This window comes from Rhinolophus ferrumequinum, chromosome 19, assembly GCF_004115265.2.
Source record: "Rhinolophus ferrumequinum isolate MPI-CBG mRhiFer1 chromosome 19, mRhiFer1_v1.p, whole genome shotgun sequence".
NCBI classification, from domain to species: Eukaryota; Metazoa; Chordata; class Mammalia; order Chiroptera; family Rhinolophidae; genus Rhinolophus; species Rhinolophus ferrumequinum.
The window spans coordinates 59,974,767-59,993,144 of record NC_046302.1 but is presented as its reverse complement, the minus strand read 5'-3'; the positions used below and the strand labels follow the sequence as shown (position 1 = coordinate 59,993,144).

Sequence of the window (18,378 nt, the reverse complement as noted above, 5' to 3'; positions counted from 1 at the left end):
CTGTGAGCCCCGCCCATCAGCTACGGAACACAGTTCTGGGCATTATCAAACCCTGGCTGGGAAGGCCTGAGATCTGTGGAAGGAGAGCGATGAGTGGGGTTTGCTCAAGTGGCTTGGGGTGCAGCCCAGCACTGCCGGGAAGCAGGCAGCCTTGGAGAGGACGAGGATGTCACGTGCCCACCAGCACCAGGCTTCCCTCCCACAGTCACTCCCTGTCGAGGCGCGTGCCTTCACGGAAGTTACTCCTGAGGAAGAAGTGTCGGCAGGCCACCCAGAGTGGCGGTTCTGTCCACTCTCCTCAGTCTGGACCAGAGGAGCGTGGAGACAGCCACTGCCACTGTCAGCTCTTGTCTAGCATCACACACCAGTCACCTGGCTGGTGACGGCAGTCTGGGAGGGCTGTGTGTGCGCGGGAACACGGTGCTGGTGACACCACGCCACAGTGCCAGACAGCTGGGCTGCTCACGGGGCTGAGGCCATCAGCATGGTGCCCGGTGGCCCTCTGCATGAGAGGGGCCCGGACAGGGGAGGGCTGCCCTGTGGGCACCTGGGCCCCGTCTTGGGACACGCTGCTGCAACTGTGGAGAAGGACCGATGTCACCGCCTGCGCCAAGGGGTCCCCACTTAGTGTCTTTTTAAAAGCCAACACGGTGAAAATCTTAACTGCTACAAATTATTGCAAGGAGTGTAACCTTTGTGCCCCAGACAAGCTTCTGTGCTGTAAAGCTTCCTGACGTGGGCTTTACTGTGATCTGCCATTTAAGGCAATGGTATGAAGAAGTAATAGTAAAAAACGTGTAAAAATCAATAATAGACGATTATCCGAAAAAGGATCCCAAGGCAACTTACCAAAATACTCATTGAGAAAAGCAAGCGAGGCCACGTAGCAGCCAAGGCTGAGGAACTCGGCCACGACCATCAGCCAGTGCCACGTCCTGACGGTCAGCGCCACCATCAGCAGCTCCGTGAGGACGAGGGCGGTGAATGAGATGGCCACCACATGCACAAACTCAGACTCGAAGAGCACCAGGGCCCCGTACATGAGAATGCCGCCTGGAAAACAGCCAGGGTGACCAGTGTGGCTTTTTACGCGACTTTTTCTGATTGGGCTAGAAATTCTCTTCCTGTGCAAGCCAGCTGGGAAAAAAGGATCCTGGGAAGAGCTAACTGATCTTTGTCACACGCAGAGACGTGGGTCAGGTACGTACCCACACTTGGGACTGAGAACTTAAACTCTGGATCGTGAAGAATGTACCATGTGGTACCAGCTAGACTGCCAGAACCCCAAGCAGACGCTGAAAAACACTTTACTCTCTGGAGAAGCCACGCCTCCACGTCAGTGAGTGCAAGTGATCAGCAGGTCAGTCATGGGCCTGGTGTCTGTTAATTATACTTGCAACAAGCTCTCCTTTGTCCGGACACTAAACCAAGGCGACCTGACCACTTCTGATGACATAATTCAGTTTCTCAGTCTTGCCGTGGGCTCGTGAAAGAGAACCACTGTGTGGGGTCTATGTATGCCATGTGCTGGTTCAAGTTTTTCTGGATTAACATTTAATTAAAACCAGGTCTGTTTTTAGGTGACATTTACCAGTTACAAACACCAACCCATGATGCATTGTGACGAAGTCTGGAATAGCGACTGACAAGATAAACAGGGAGCAACATCTGACTGTTGATGAAATTAGAAGCTTTTGGAATGTAACTGGGAGGTGAAACCAATCCTGCTACCAGGAGACAAGGGCTGTCTTACCTTGGTAAACGCTGATTAAAACCCAGACGAGGAAGGTCTTGAAGGATAAGGACCTGCCCTGTGGGAACAGTGGAAGAGCTTGGTTAACAGCCTGTGCTTCCCCTAAGACCTCAGGTCCCTAGCCCAGGCAGACACCAACCCCGCCACCTGTCCCGCCGGTGTGTCGAGTCGTCCACTCTGCACACTCGTGGCTTGACCTTTGCTGACCTTTACGCCACAGCTACATGTCCCTTGGCTCCCTACTGACCAGAGTCCAAGTGCACAAACACACATTGAAACACACTAGGGGATAAAGACTCTTTGTAGTGAAAATAACTTCCCTTTACTTCTCTATTTCTCGGGAACACATATTCCTACATTTACTTTTTAGCTTCTTCAGATGAAAAAAGATAGTCTATCAGACTGAAGTTGGAAGTATTATCCCTCAGATCCTTTCTGGAAGACGCCATGTAAGTAAGTCCCACACAGACGAACAGAATGGCTTCCTGTGTAGTAATCTTCACTTTTAAAACTTCGCCCAGGCTATCAGGGACGGGTCCGAGACAGAATACTGGCCGTGGTCTCGTCTAACCGCACCCCTGAAGGCACTCACATCCAAGAATGGACACCAGGTCCTCAGCGGCCACTCTGGCCATTGGTGGTGAGGGGCAGTGAGGGTGACGCGTGTCAGCAGAGGCCGTGCCAACACAGGGTGTTAGGAACAAGCCCTGGAGAGACCTGCAGAGCGTCTCGTCACATAGACCATCACACGTACCCCCACTCTGCATGTGTTCCTTACACAGTGTAGTGTGGCTTCTCTCCACTTACAGGAGAAGAAACCAAAGAAGTCTGGTGATTTCTTCAAGGATATCAGCAGGTTAGCGCTACCAAACCGTGTTACTGATCAGAGTCCAAAGCTCTGCTTGCACCTGGGTCCCCCTATGGGGCCAGTCACAGCCAATGAGGACAGGGAGGCCTCAGAGTTGATGCCATGGGGAAAACAGATAGAGGGATGCGTCACACGGCGACACCCTGGGGAGAATGTAGGTGTGGGTCCCAGCTGCCTGCAGCCCTCTGACCGTCCAGGAGCTGCATGCCCAGGACAAGCACGGCCACCCCAGTGCGTCCCCGCTTCCAGGGCCACTCTGTGAAAATACTGGCCGAGCCCGAGTCCTCACTTCTCTATGTGAAAGTAAGACTCACACACGTCGTGACTTGTTAAAAGGGCACAATGAGTTTTAAAGGCAGAGGTTTTGAAATGTAAACATTTATATTTCAAATAGGTCCTTTCAGTACATTTTTCCCAAGTGTGTGTCTCTGACTGGATACTAGTGGGGGTTCGGTCTTTGCTCATAAAACTCCTATGTAGTTAAGTATGTGGTTAACTTTATTTCAGTATTTTAACAGAAAATTAAACTTTAATTTTTGACACAAAAGGAAGAGATTTACTTGGTCGCCAGGTTTGCTGACACCTACTTGCCCCCAGGCCTGTGACCTAAGTATCAGTGGACATACTGAAGACAAGCTGGGCGCACTGGGGCCACGGCTGCATGAGGAGCGGCGGATGTCCCCGGCAGTGTCTGCTGACGGCACATCATGCGTGTCGGGCCCTGGGCACGAACCATCCATACAGCCATCGCTGGAGAAATCATCTGGAAAGCGCTCCTGAGCCTCTCGCTCCTGGATGAGACGTGTAGGCAAGGCTCTAGACTTTAGCTCTGGGACACAAAGATCGTGTAGTTAGTGGCGCAGACGTCCTCTGAACGGTCCAGGCTGCACGTCCAGCGCCGTCCTGGGCCCATGCACCATCCACATGACTTAGGAGCAGGAACACAGCTGCCACCACCCATGGGTGGTCCCCATGCACACGCCGATATCCGTGCGGCAGGAACTGTGACCAGAAACAGAACGGACGCCGCTGCAGCCACACACTGCTGGGCTCAGAGTCCCACCAGGGCCATACCTTCCTAGCTCTGCTGCGACTTGAACAGAAAGGGCGAATGCCTTGGTTTCCTCCATTGTGCGCAGAAGTGATGAGCACAGTCCCCACGTGGGTGAGACAAATAACTCGACGCCGGGAAGCTAGTGAGGGAGCATCCAATAAATGCCTGCTGAGCCGACGTCCCCAGGACAGACTTCAGAAGCTCCGTTCCGCGTACTCACCAACCACGGCTCCACCGCAGGCCCCTGGAGACCTCTGGGAGGCTGACCTACCGGAGGTCCTCGCACTAGTCGTTGATGTGACTGACAGGCCAAGGGCTCCACTGCGTGCTACGTGCAGGCCGACCAGGGCCATGAGTCGCATGGACGTGACCACACACAGCAAAGGGGAGCGCCAGGCCACAGATGGCGACGTCCAACAGCGCAGAAGCGTGAGGACTCCTGCCCGCGTCGTAACCTTTCTCACTGTAACTCATTCTCCCAGCCTCCTCCTCAACCTGCTGCCTCTGGTTCCACCAGAACAAAGGAAAATGCCTGTTTTCCTCATACTCCCATCATGACAAACTTCAGAGGAAGCTGGGAGTGAAAGCTTACACAGGTGACTCAAGATGGGGAAAAACGCAGGGGACGCTGACCCGGAAACATCTTCTGAGGAGCGGAGTTGGTGTGGGTATGGCAGGGGTGACCTCGGGACGACAGTCCCGACTCGGCTGGCCCAGCCACTGGGAAGAAGTGAGGGCTTTTCCAGCAGGAAACGTGCGCCCCCAGGTACGAGGGCAGGGGGCCAGAAGACTCACTTCCTGGGGGTCACCCCTGTCGCTCGTTTCTTGTATCAATGGTTGATTTCTTCAAGTTCTCACCCTGCGTTCCTAAGGGGTGAATCCGCCTCCATCCAATGAAACACACCGCTCAGAACGTGACAAGCGTGGACCGCCGTGGCCCAGAATACTTCTGAACCGATTCTACAAGAACTGGCCCGTGCAGTGTCACCTGACAGGTGATCTCACTGCTTCAGGCCAGGATCAGCAGACATGTTTATGACGACAGTTCTGCACATCGACCTCGGGAGAATGAGGTCTTAGCTTTGCTGACTCATTTCACGCTCTGGTGTCGAGGGCATCTGGGGTACAGACACAGGCAGGAGCCGCGGGGACCCCTCAGCCCCCTCCAGCGCCCCTAGGCTGGCGCCTCACGCAGACCCGGAACGGCCAGCACCGAGGTGTGTGGACGTCACCAGCTGCTCCGTGTGTCCTCCGCCACAGCCAGAGCCCCAGCGGCCTCTGTCATCACTGCTGTGTAGGCTCCTGTGACCTCAGTTGGCTCCCCACTCCTGCCCTGTGTGGTGACCAGGACACTTTTTCACCACTGCCGATCGGTGGCTGTACAGCGCCCCTGGCTGGGTTTGCCTGGTGTCTTGTAGGGGTTAGGCCGCTGGGAAGGGTACGATGGGGGCGGTGTGTCCCCACAGTGTGCCATGGCAGGAAGACGTGACTGGCATCTGCGGGGAGGGCACCTGCAGACCACGCAGGGACGGCTGCTCAGGCTCTGGAGCCACCCCGGTCCTTGGTCCATCAGACTCAACAGCGGGCTTCTTCAGGGAAGGGCCTCTCCCCAGTGTGGATGGGGCGCTCCGCTCAATCCCGGGTTACCGTCTGGGACGACTGCTGTTCACTTTATCTCAGTGTGGTCTGTGGGGCGCTTTCATCAGGACATGCGGCCACTGTCAGAGCCCACTGGTCTGCGCACGTCCCCACTTTCTGCCACACAGGTGCTCTCCCTCGACAAGGTGCCGGCACCCCCAGGACCCCTTTCCCACTGCCTGACACACCTGGGAAGTGTGTACATGTCTGTTTCCTCGGTCTCTGCCCCCACAGGCACAGGTGCCCTAGCTGTCCCCTCCTCCAGCTCCGAGCTCCGCCTCCCACAGGGAGATACCTGGCTCTCGTAGCCATGTGTCTCCTGTGTGTTCAGCGTTCGTCTACGACACAGGATTTTTCCTGAGAGCACGTTTACAGCTGCAGCCCTGGGCTGCTGTGGGTTTTTGTCTTCGGCCTTCCCAGACTCCGAGTCAGATGCTTTTCCCCAGTCACTAGAGCAGCTCCTGTCCTCCCCGCCCGGCGTGGCTGTGACTCAGCTCTCTGTGGTTAGGTTCATTTGTCACAGTCTGCATTCCACCCACTGTGCTGAGCACTTCTGACAAACGCAGACACGTATCCACCAGGGCGCCAGACCCAATGGTTCCCTCACCCCAAAAATGCTCCTGCAGTCATCCCTCGCACCCCCAAACCTTGAGCAACCTGCTCTGTTCTCCGTCCAGAGGGTCAGATGAGTGGCCGTGGCTGCACAAACATGTGAGTGTGGCGTCTTCTGCACACAAAGTGCATTTCAGGTTCTTCGTGCCGTGGATCTGATGTCTCTCTTGCCCCCACGGTGTGGCTGCACCAGCCACACGATGAAGGACACCTGGCAGGTGTTGGCAGATCCGACCACGGGGCCATAAATGGCCGTGTACAGATTTGTGTGAACAGGCTTTGTCTTGGGGAAATCCCACAGCACTGAGGGCTCCTGCGGCCGCATGCTCCAGCGTCTGGTGGCAGGGTCCCGCTGTGCATGCTACACATCGCGGGAGAATCGCGCTTTGACTGACAGTCCCTTAAGGAAAACGGCGCCGGGCACACGCTCTTGTGCTCGTGCTGTGTGAACACGACCACCTCAGCACGCCGTCAGTCAGGCCTCTGTCCATTTTAACAACTGGGTGCTTGTGTCGAGTTGTTAGGGTGCTTCACATATTCTGGACACAAGTCCTTTGTCAGAGGTGTGATTTGCAAATGTTTTCTACCAGCCTGTGGTCTCTTTCCGCTTCCTTAACAGGGTCCTTCACAGAGGTTTTTAATCACAATAAAGTCCAATTTGTCAATTCTTTCCTATCATGCTTCTGACCCCGTATCTAAAACTCTGCCCGTCCCAAGGTGATGCACGTTTTCTTCTGGAAGGTTTAGTTTTCCATTTCACGTTCAGGTCATGACCCACCTCGAGGGAATTTCGGTAGCAGTGTGAGGTGGGGGAGGGTCCATGTTTGCTGGGGGTGGCCAGCGGTGGGAACAGACTTTGTGGACAAGTCGGTCCTTCCCCCACCGCACGTCCTGCTGCGTCTGTCAGAGGCGGGCTCAGGCACTGGCTTTGTTGCTGGGCCTTGCATTTCCAGTCGCTGGTCTGTGTGTCTGTCCCTTGCCAATCATCACTGCCTTGATTCCGTTTCACAGGAAGTCTTCCAGCTTCGTTCTTTGTCAAAATTGTCTTGGTAACTCCATTCCCTTGACTTTCCAAGTAAATTTTAGATCAGCTGGTTATGGGGCATCAACATGGAATCTTGCAATCCATGGACATTCATTTCCACCTTAAAATTCCTCTATCAGTGTTTTCAGTTTCAGCATAAATATCCTACCACATCCTCTGCTATACCAAAGCGTTTCCCTTTTTTATAAAATAAACAGTGTTTAAACTTTTTTCAGGCCTCAGTTGTTCACTGAGTGCATAGGTTTAGAAGTGATTCAAGATATTTTCCCTTGTATCCAGCACCCTTATTAGACTTGCTCGTCTAGGTTTTCTGGGGAGTCTTTGGGATTTCCTACAGGCAACTGTGGTATCAGCACAGATATTTTTATTTCTTCTTTTCTCATCTGTCTTTGAATTTCCTTTTCTTGCCTTATCACTAATAGATAAGGACACAAATATACATTTTAAAAGCTAAAACTGTGTGGAGAATATGCAACAGAGAAAAACTGCATAGTGAAGCAGAACTCCCAGTTCAATGGCCAGTGGTTTCCAGGGCTTTGTGAAGGTCGGCCTGTCACCTGCCTGATACTTTCATCGTAAGCACAACTACAGCCCATGTGTTTCAGTAGTCAGGTAGCAGCTTACCTTCTCACGAGTAGGAACTATGAATGAGTACCTGGATTCACACCTACAAGCTGACACCACGTGGGCTCAGCCCACTGACCCGGCCGAGCCAGCCACACGCTGCTCAACGGCCTCACGCATCCCGACCCCTGGTCTCAGGCTCAGTGCTTTTCACAAGGGCCCACAGGCCATTCAGGACAGAGCCATCTGCAGGATAGGAGGGGGATGAACACACATGTTTCCTGCCTTACTGGCAGCACCCAGAAAACAAGTGACAGCACTTGGCGTAAGTAAAGCTGAATAATTCAAAATAGAATCTGACTTCCTAAAGAGGAACACCAGAATTTCATTGTTACAAACACACCATTTTCTGCAAGGAATGAAGACTTATGGTTTTAGAAGAGGCAGGAGATGCCGCCTCTCGTCTGACAGATGCATCCACTCTGCAAACACCCACTGGGCAGATCCCGGGTCCATGCGGCGTAGCCCCGGAGGGAGAGTAAGTGGTGAGTATTCTGGCCAGACCCGGCCGCTGCTGACACCGGAGGGCACCGGGCATGCCCAGACTGCCGCATGCACGCACGATTACGTGTAAAAGCAGGTGTTGGACCTCACAGCACAGCACCTGGGTTTTGCCAGGGCCGTGCGCTCTGCCCACCTGATGACCTCGGAATCTGTGGCCCTAGGTTTGCTCAGAACTCACAGCTAGATGAATCACTGGTCAGCTGCTTCCATTCCAATCTGCCTACTCTGCGCTGCTGCCCTGTCTACTGTTTAACCGTCATTTAATTCATCCGAATGTGTTTCCTCTTCGTGACTAAATGCAGACTCGAGAACAGGACCCCCGTCTTCCATGTCTTCACAAGCCCCCGGCACAGCACCCCCCCCAGTCTGCCCAGGCTGAGGGTTCAGACCATGTTGCTGCCCAGTGCCTGGAGGGTGACGCCAAGTGCTGTGTTCAGACCAGCTCAACCGAGTGATCAGAACAATATAAGCTTCCAAATAGCTCTCTAGCACCAAGAAGACAAAGTAGCTCAATCTTTATCAAGTTAAGTGGTTGAGCACTTTGGTGCCATTTTGTTTTTAAAGGATTTGAAGGGGTTTTGATTTTTAAAGAAATACATACTATAAAGACAAAAAGTATAGATTTTCAATCTTAAAGAAAAGGAGACTAGAGAAAATACGTGACTAAACTCTTCTCAAAAAAATTTAGTGTCCTGACGAGGGTATTGAATTATTCTAATTTAGTGTCCTGATTTTAGGGTATTAAAATATTCTAAATTGTTGACCGCCGTAACAGGAATGGAAAGCTGGTACGTTAACGAGAACCAGCTTCACCTGAGTTGAACGTGGTTTCCTGACCTCCCCTCAATGTTTAAATGTATCAGCTAATGGCAGGGAATTGACAGTTAGACATGAGTCAGCTTGGAGGCTTGTGACCTGCAAATATTCTTGTTACTTGAGTGACTGATATCCATAAGGAGAGAGGCTGCTGGGCCCAGGGAGAATGCGTTCCGCTGCCTCACCCCCAGGAACGGGCCGGCGATCCCCACCCTGCCCGCCTGACCCAGGGGACCTTGACTCAGCTCAGACGCGGTTGCCTCCGTGAATCGGGGTGGCTCATCTAGTTTTATATTCTTACAGGAAAGCTCACGTACCCCCTTAAATTTGTGAGGCAGCATTTATATATGCACTCTGGAGTCTTGGAATGAAGGAAACACAATCTACTAAAACTATAATTATTTGCAACAGCTTCCTGTAGATTTTGCATCTTTGACCCTATTCTGCTTTGTTGAACAATAATGATTTCACCACTGTAGTACGTTAAACCAAAGTTTTTCTTCTACTCGTAATATGTACAATGATGTTATCGTCATGCCCATAGTGCTTGCTATTCTGTCTTACTTATTCTATATTGGTGGACAAGGTTTATTTTTGTCCCGATTCCAAAAGTAATATGGGCATTCTGCATTTTTTTCAAGGAACTTGAGAACCGTAATTTCAGCAGCTCCTTCCTACGGCGCCATGAAATCCCAAGGTTAACGTGACTCACCACTGACCGGTCAGTGGTGGTGGGCAGCAGCCCGCTGGGTCCGCCTAGCCAGTCCCTTCTCTGGTACACCACACGCCACTACAGCTTTAGAACTCGGAGTTGGACATTCCAGGCTATCACCTGTACACCTACATTGAACCTGGGGGTTAGTGGATTTTGTTCTCAGTGTTGGTTGGGAAAAGCCAGCCTTTTGTAAGATTCAAAAGTCCCCACGATTTGTATCTGGAGAGCTGAGCATGTTTCCTCTGCTACAAAAATGTGCTTTCATAAAAGTCTGATAAACTCAAGACTTCCTTCCGGAATATTTCAATCTAACAGAGCACAGTTTTAGGCAGGTGAACAGGTTTTCTGCATAGTTTCGGGGAAATGGGGTTTTCATGGGGTCCTTCTCAGCAGTGCGTGGCCTTGGAGACAGAAACACACTGCCGCTCATGTGTCTGGCGCAGAGCTGAAGCCCATGACTACAGGGGTTTGGGACAGGGGAGCCGTGGATTTTTAGCTCAGGACTGCTGCCTTGTGCCCAACAGACAGGAGTCGGTGCAGGCGGAACCCCCAGCAAAGAAAGAGGGAAGGGTGCCTATCGGCCAGCGGGGATGCAGCGGCCTGTCTGCCTGCTACCTTCGCAAGCATTCCAGGGGCTCAGGGCATTCGTGGGGCGAGCTCTAACTCCTGCCAGCACTTGAGAGGGCAACTGATCCCCCCTTTGGAAGTTTCACTCAAAGGAAGATAACGGAGACAAAAATATGCCTGGAAGGAAAGAGGCGGGATTTGACACCTGCATGGAAACCGCCCCCCGCCTGGCAAATGCCCTGGAAAAGCCCAGGATGGGGCTCGCAGCAGCTGGGACGCGGGCAGGCCTAGGTGCCTCACCTTGGTGAGGTCCTTGTAGAGTTCCGGGTACAGCATAGCCATCTCGGGCTTCACGTCCTGGTCCAGCACCAGGGAGAACACAGGAAACATGGTGTAGACCGTCGCGTACCTGGGGTCCGAGAGGAGGCAGGTCAGCCGACCGCGGACACACGTCTGCAGCCAGAGGCCAAAGTGCCAAACACTAAACAGAACACAGACAAGCTGGGCCAAGTACAACTCCCCCAAACCCAACGGTCCCCACAGCACAGCAGGATGGTCTGTGGGACACCCATGTGCACGGGTAGCGAGCGGGGCCAGGTTCTTTTTACAAACGTTTTGAGATCGTTGCAGACTCTGAGCAGGCGTCAGACGCGACACCGAGGACCCGTTCGGTCTTTACCCGCAATGGCAGCGTCCTGCCCACTGCAGCCCGCACCACAGGCAGGAGGGGACACTGACAGCGCCCAGACACACACAGCCCTCGGCCCACACCCTCCTGCCAGCACTTCCCTTCCAGACCCCTCGCCCCGGACACCACAAACCTGTTCTCCATTTTACACTTTTTGTCACTTCAACGTTATCTATGTGCAGCACATGGCAGGTGGCTGTTGGGGCGTTCTCACTCGGCCCGATCCCCTGGGGTTGCCTGGGTCTTGCGATGCCAGCCTCCCTCCGCCGACTGACCGTTTGCAGCTATAGATGCACCAGCTTCTGGGGCCCCACCATTCACAGAAGTGTATCCAGGTGATTCCCAGTTTCTGGTTATTACAAACGAAACTGCCACAAGCATTCACTGCAGTTCTTTTTTTTTTTTTTTTTGGTAAAAGTAAGTGTTCACTTATTTTGGACAGGACTGCCAACTGGGGTCGTAAAGGGGTGTGACTGCTGGGTCACATGGTGCATGTGGTTTTGTAAAAAACTGCCGAGCTGTGTCCCAGAGCGGCAGCACGTGGTGGCCCAGTCTCTCCAGCAAAATCTTCACTGTCACAGATTGGTTCACCCGTTGTGCCGGGTGAGTGGCGCTCTCCTTCGTGGTTTGAATCTGCACCCCAGTGCGTGTGCCGCTCCCTATCCCTCCACGTGCCTGTGCCTCCCCGTACCCTCTGGGTGAGATGTCATCGTGTCGGTCCCACGTCCACTGGGATTTCCTGGGCATGTGGCTTCCGTCCCTGACGGGGCTCTGGCTGCAGCACCCGCTGTCCTTTCCTGCAGCACAGCAGCGTGGTCTGCGTCCTCTGGCCTGTTTCCTGATGGGACGCCTGCTGTCACCGAACTGTTTTACCCCCAGATAAGGTGTCTTCCCTGTTGCTGCTTCCAAGGTGTTCACGTCTAGTTTTCTCAAGTTGACTGTGATGTGTCTTGGTGTGAATTTCTTTGAATTTATCCTGTTTGGGGTTTGCTTACCTTCTTGAATCTGTGGGTTTATGCCTTTTGCGAAATTTGGGAAGAAGTTTTCACCATTATTTCCTCAAGTCCTTTTCAGCCCTGCCCTCTCCTCCTCCCGAGACTCCAAGGACACATGTGCGAGACCTGTGTTAACGCCTGGCGCGCCCCCTGAGGCTCTGGTGTCTTTTTCACTCTCACTGTTGTTTCACGGAGTGTTTTCCGTTCTTTCCAGCCATTCACTGCACGCTCCATTGCCTCCGTGCTCCCGTGCATTTTTGTTCTGGTTATTATGCTTTCATTTCTATAATTTCCCTTTGATTCTGCCTTATATTTTCTGTTTCTTTGCTAAGACATTTTTTCATTTGTTCCCAATGTGTTCATAGTTGCTCTTTTACACTTTGCAGAGAATTCTCTCATCTCTGCATCTTAGGGTGCTGTTTTGTCTTTTTCACTCCCTTTAAATCTTCCTGGTTCTTGGTGGGGCGAGTGGTTTTCTACAGACACCTGGACATCTGGGTTTGTGCAGGAGACCGGCTCCAACCTTAGCGTCCTGACGCTGCTTTGCTGGGGAAGGTGGGCGCTGTGTCCTTACTTCGGGTGGGGTCCTGCCTGCCCACGTGGCCACCGGGGAGGGTACCCCACTGTAGCCACGGGAGGGTGGGAGTGCTGGCTTCCCACTTTCCAGGGAGGTGGGGATAGTACTCTGCCGGTGTCAGTTCCAGTTGTGACTCCTTCAGCTCCCAGCCTGGGACACACAAGGGAGGAGCTGGGAACACGCCGCTGTGTGCCACCCCAGGGGCCCTGAGACCCGCCTGGACTTTTTAGATGACATTTCACCTGCGAAAAAGCTGTTAGGTTGGGAAGTCATCCAGTGGCAGGCAGAGATGCAGAAGAGTCTGAAGATACCACTGTACCTGTCAGCGTGTGACAGGTGAACACCTGGGGCCAAATTCCACTTTAAGGCTTCTGTGGTCACTAATGGCGGTGATGTGGGTGGTGAAGGACACAGCCTCTCGTGAAGGAAACTACAGTCTACTTCCTGTTGCTCATGTTCTTGGATTTGGCTGGTGGGCAGAAATCTTAAATATCTATGTGCTACAGAGAGCTTCATGTGCCTTCAACTTCTTGATAAAGTTAAACCTGGTATTAGGTTGGTGCAAAAGTAACTGCGATTTAAAAGGTTAAAAACAATGGCAAAAACTGCAATTACTTTTGCACTAACCTAATACTTTTCAATTTTCCTCCAGATCTTTAATTACTTTGGTTAATCTTCTTGGAACAATTCCCAGCTCCCTTGGAATTTAGGGACCGAAAGGGCCAGGCAGTCCAGACAGAACCCGCTGACATGGGACACAGGCTTGTCCCGGGTCTGCTGACACATGATGAGCGGCGTCTGTCAGCAGTGCGTGACTCATCAGGTCATAGGAGCATCCGCGGGGAGTCTCCATCCGTGTAAAGCCCTTCTGTGAGAACTCCTGCTCTTCTCTGCCAGACATTTCTCCAGCTTTCCAACCTTTAGGAAACTCATCACTACCCGCTTTGACTGAATTAACTACTGAGGCACGGTTTTCAGTGTGCACTCTGCTGACTTTTGAGTGTTTATAGTCCTGTAACCTGCAGCCCCTGAAAGGGCCCCTGGTGACCCTCCCCAGCCCTGGGTAAGCCAGAGAACTGTGAGGTTCCCCAGGATGGACGTGCTGCCCTCCAGTGTCACGCAGACGGGTCACACAGCAGGAGCCCCTGCGCCTGGCTGCTTTCCTGGGCACAGGGACCCTGAGAACCACCCGCGTGGCCTGTCCTCACCTCTCTCCCGTGTTGCGGTGTGGAGGGAGCAGTTGGCTGTCCTGCTCGTCAGCTGGTGGGTGTTTGGCTGTGCCCATCTCTGGTCATCACACACAAAGCTAGGAACAAACGTGTGCCAGTGCTCATGTGCAAATGGGCAAACACGGAGGGGAACGACTGGGTCCTATGTGGGACCTTAATCGTATAAAAGCTGTCAAACCCTGTTCTGCAGTGGTGGCACTGTTTTGCATTCCTACTAGGGACGTATAAGATTCTAGGTGCTCCACTTTTTCGCCGACACCTAGCATAGTCCGTCTTCTTACTTGGCCTCTGTAGTACATACTCGCTGTGGGTTACATTTGTATTTCCTATAACTGTTGATGATAAATATATTTCCAAGTGCTTATTTTCCATTCTTGTATCTTCTTTTATAATGTATGTACAAATCTTTACCCTTTTGAAAAAAAAAACTGAGTTGTTTAGAGAGCATTAAGTACTCCTGATGCAAATCCCTTGTCCTGTGCGTACAGAAAAGTTTTTTCCAGTCTGTCTTTTTATTTGAATAACGTGTCTTTAGAAGAATGAAGAACACTGAGCGCCTGGAGCTGGTTCCGTCCACATCCAGTCGGCTGGGCCGAGGGGAAGGGACCTAGTCCCAGTGGAATGAGCAAGTCAGGGGCGCTTGGATGCGCGAGCGCTGTCTCAGGGATACGTGTCCACATGAGAGGTGGTGGCCGACTGAGGGCCACCCGCCAGCAGCCTCACTGCCTGCCCTCCAAGCCGTCCGAAGCCCTTCCTGCCAGGTCCACGTGCTGGTTGTGACGTCCAGTGGGTGTGTGTCCCTGCAGAGCTCTGGGGGGAGAGGCTGAGACGCACAGATGGGCCTAGGAGCTGGGGAGTTTCCTCGAAGAAGCCATCTAAAGGAGACGAGCCAGGAGACACCGCATATGCAGGCTCCAGGGGGAACAGTCGATGCTGGACACGGTGGCAGCATGCCACACCACCACGGGAAAGGGGGCAGTGAAGAGGCTGGAGCCTCAGGGGGCAGGACACGTCGCCAGCTCTGACTCGGGGCACTGGCAGCTCACAGCACTGACTGTGCAGCAGGGCTGGCCCAGCCCAGCTCCGTCTCCGCGAGCGCTTAGGACACCCACCGCCAGCACGTGTCTGCTCTTGATTGTCCGCGCAGGAGTGTAGGAGCGCATGCCTGACTCTGCCCCGCCTCTGCCTCCTACGGGCTCTGTGGCCTTGAGCGCATTCCTGGGCTCGCTGGGTATCTGCTCCCACCTACGATGCAGGTAAGCTCACGGCCTGTGTCACAGGGACACCAGGGGGCTGCGATGGCTCAGAGCAGTGCTGGGAGCACGTGTTCATTGCGCGCCTTGGGAAACGCCTGGCCGGTGAGTGATGGGCTCCACGGTGTCCGTGAGAAAACTGGCTGCGTGACCACAATTTCATTTCCTGCTGTAATCATAGAGGACGAGGAGAAAGGAAGCTCCGATTACCCTTTTAACAAAGACTTCCAGTTTTGTAGATCTAGTAGGCAAACTGAGCTTCAGTTGTAAACCATGAGCACGCCACCCTGTCCCACGTTTTGAAGCCACCGAGCAGGTGTCTTTGAAGAGGAGACGGCATTACGGCCAGGGGGACTGTCAGCGCGCCTGTTCTGCAATGTGCTCTGCTCGCCTGTGGCTGCTGACGGGTCCTGTCCCGCCATGGTCCCGGTGTTCCAGCTGGGACTGGAGAGGCTGCAGGAGGGCCCTTCCATCCGGGGGCTGTGACCGGCTGTCATTGCTCTCCCCAGGATGCCACAGGGCGCTTTCGAACACCTTGAATTCGATATAGTTCCCCACACAAATTACTGCTTCGCCGTGAAGACAGAAATTCTAATGTGAAATTTGACGGTATTATAGCAAGAGGGAAGAGGGGACAGGAACTGTCCCCAGGCTCCCGCAAGTACAGCGATGGTTTCTTATGTCAGCACCTGCCACTCGAAACTCTGACAGCCAACGAGTTACTCAAACACCACGTTGTGTGGGCCTGTGGGTGAGTGTGCTGAGGAGGCGGGCGCGGCACTTACCCCACCATGAGGAAGCCCTGGTACAGAGGGACGGACGCGAAGTAGAAGACGGAGGAGAACACGGCCTTCGGGAGAGGAAATGACAGCGGTCAGTCCAGGCTTCTGGCAACGCCCAGAAAGACCCCACAGCCCACACCCGCCCGCCCGCGCCCTCCCGCACCACGCCCGGCCTGTCCCTGCGGTACCTGCATGGTGGAGATGACCAGGCCCCTGTGCATGACAAACTGGCCGAGCGCTGCTGACCGCTTGTAGCTGCTGCGCCCGTGCACCACCAGCAGGCGGCCCACGTGCTCGAAGCGCCGGATGGAGAAGTCTGCCGCCAGCGAGGCCGCCTTCCCCTCCTGCAACACCAGGCAGCGCTCAGAAACCCTGCGCAGGGCACACGCTCACGGCAGCCCGCAAAGCGCGTGCAGAGCGTAACCCCACCCAGAAGGTGACACTCTCCTGCCCACCCACCGGGAAAGCGCAGCTTCCTAGAGGGGCCACGCAGCGTGGGACCTGCCACGGGGAGCCGACACGCTCGCGGTCTGTGTGCTTCAGCTCTGTCGCTCACAGAAACTGCAGAGAGGCGGAGCGGGCACCGCTGGGGTGGGGGTGGAGGTCGCGACCCTGTGATCATGGGCGTCGTCAAGATAACCCTCTAAGCCTGTTACCTATATTTCAAAGAACCTGCCTGCTGACTCACGACGCTGCTAGGGCTCGGGGAGGGGCGCCCTTCCACGTGTGGACTGACACACAGCTGTTAGGCGCCAGGAAGTACAGCAGCCCAGGGAAAGCCGGGACTGGGGTCCCATTTACTCCAGGTCTTTCCGCCTGTGCTTGCATCTGAGTACAGCTCACAGTTGGCCAGGAGACACGGACATCAAACATGACCCGTGTGTCAAGCACGAGAGAGAAGGTGCAGGTCCCATGGGTGGCCAACGTTTGCCAGAGGACGTGGTGACGCCTCCAGGAGGGGCCTGCAGTTACAGGGTCCCACATGTCACTCGGAGGACAGTGAGGACCCTGGAGGGTTTTGGCACGGACCTGCTTTGCTTTCTACCTCCACTTCCTAAAGGTGTCACAGTGATGGGTTCACCCTTTACCCCACAGCCCGGAGACCAGCACACAGCTGAGGGAACACTCGGGACACCGTGGTGACAGAGGACAAATGTACCTTCCCTTCAATCCCAATCCCGCAGTCTGCGGCCTGGATCATGCTCACATCGTTCCCTCCATCACCTGCAGAGCACAGAAAACTGGAATGAAGTAAAAGCCTGCACACAGAGCTGTTTCTCACCAGCAGAGGCCAAGTCAGGACACCCAGTGACACAGACACCTCCAACTGGCTGCCTGACCTCGAACACAACTGTGCCCGTCATCTGCATGACAGTGTCTGCGAGATGCAGGGCTCAGAGCACGAGGCCACAGGGACACAGGCTGGGACGTCCCCGGAGAGGACTCACCGATGGCGCAGGTGCGTCTGTGTGTGTGCTGTCGTAGCAGCTTCACGATGCGAGCCTTCTGGGTGGGCGAGCAGCGGCAGCACACGACGGCAGGGCACTGGCAGGCCAGCTCTACGAGCTCATGCTCGTAGTACCGCAGACACACCTGCAACACAGACCCGCTCACACACCGGAAGCCACAGCGGGGCCCAACGGCCTCCTCCCAACGCACGGGCTGGTCTTGCCCTGTGATAGCCAGTGTGTCGCTGCCCTGACACTGTCACAACATTTCTTCCGGCTCATCACAGTTGCCTCTACTGCTGCCATGAGAGCAGTGACTGCAAAGACAGCAGACTTGCAAAAGCAGCCAGATAAATACACTCAACTCTGGAAGCCCTTTGTCCAGCAACAGGAAAAACAGACACATGCTGGGACAGAGACCAGCCTTACCCCCAGGGAGATAGGCAGACAGACAGCCACATGGTGGGCCAGGGACCAGCCCCATCTCCAGGGAGATGGGCAGACAGACAGACAGACACATGCTGGGCCAGAGACCAGCCTCACCTCCAGGGAGTCCCCAGATATGACCAGGGCACAGTCATGCTTCCTTCGAAAGGCGTTCAGCTCCAGATGGGCCTCTCCTCGACTGGTGACCTGCACAAAAGGGGGAGGGACCCAAATGACAGTGTTACCTAAAGCCGACGCTCTGACATAAGTCTCGTCTATGAATCAGTGAGATCCAGAAGCAGAAGCTACCTCCACGTGAAGCTCTGTAAGAAACAGCTCTGCCTAGTGTCTCCGACAGTGCTGGGGACAAATACCTCCTGATTTAACAGACGGTTTTTGGGTTTCTGGCACCTCACAGGGGGAACTCACTCAGTAAAGGCAGTGAAAGTACCACAATTACAACAAGATAAAGTGAGCAGGAGAAGCTGGCTTGTCCAGAAACAGTAACGGCACAGGTGAGCTCACAGCCGCTCTGCCCTCGGGGACGACAATGGACTTTGTCAACAGGGTCCCAGAAGAGACCACAATGACCATTGATGAAAAGTCCGCGGTATTCCACGGTGAGCGCACGGTGGGGACACAGTGAATCTGAATGACATCTCAGTGCCGCCAGACGGCTCCGCAGCTACGCAGAGTGTCTCTAAAAGTGTCTCTTTCAAAATATGTCACCTGATGCAAATGCTGTTGTAAAATGGCTCCTGTTATCCCCGCCACAGGTTTATTC

General features: G+C 54.0%; 1 protein-coding gene across 1 annotated transcript in view; it reads right to left on the bottom strand.

The window, feature by feature from the left end:
- ATP9B (ATPase phospholipid transporting 9B (putative)) overlaps positions 1-18,378 on the bottom strand; it is a 169,036-nt gene that overhangs the window by 4,272 nt on the left and 146,386 nt on the right. Inside the window, exons 21-28 of the mRNA XM_033087134.1 lie at positions 17,712-17,801; positions 17,169-17,313; positions 16,880-16,944; positions 15,909-16,064; positions 15,724-15,788; positions 10,497-10,605; positions 1,754-1,811; positions 850-1,053 (exon numbers count right to left, since the gene is read on the bottom strand). Coding sequence (XP_032943025.1) covers positions 850-1,053; positions 1,754-1,811; positions 10,497-10,605; positions 15,724-15,788; positions 15,909-16,064; positions 16,880-16,944; positions 17,169-17,313; positions 17,712-17,801 — 892 coding nt within the window. The remainder of the gene's footprint in view (positions 1-849; positions 1,054-1,753; positions 1,812-10,496; positions 10,606-15,723; positions 15,789-15,908; positions 16,065-16,879; positions 16,945-17,168; positions 17,314-17,711; positions 17,802-18,378) is intronic.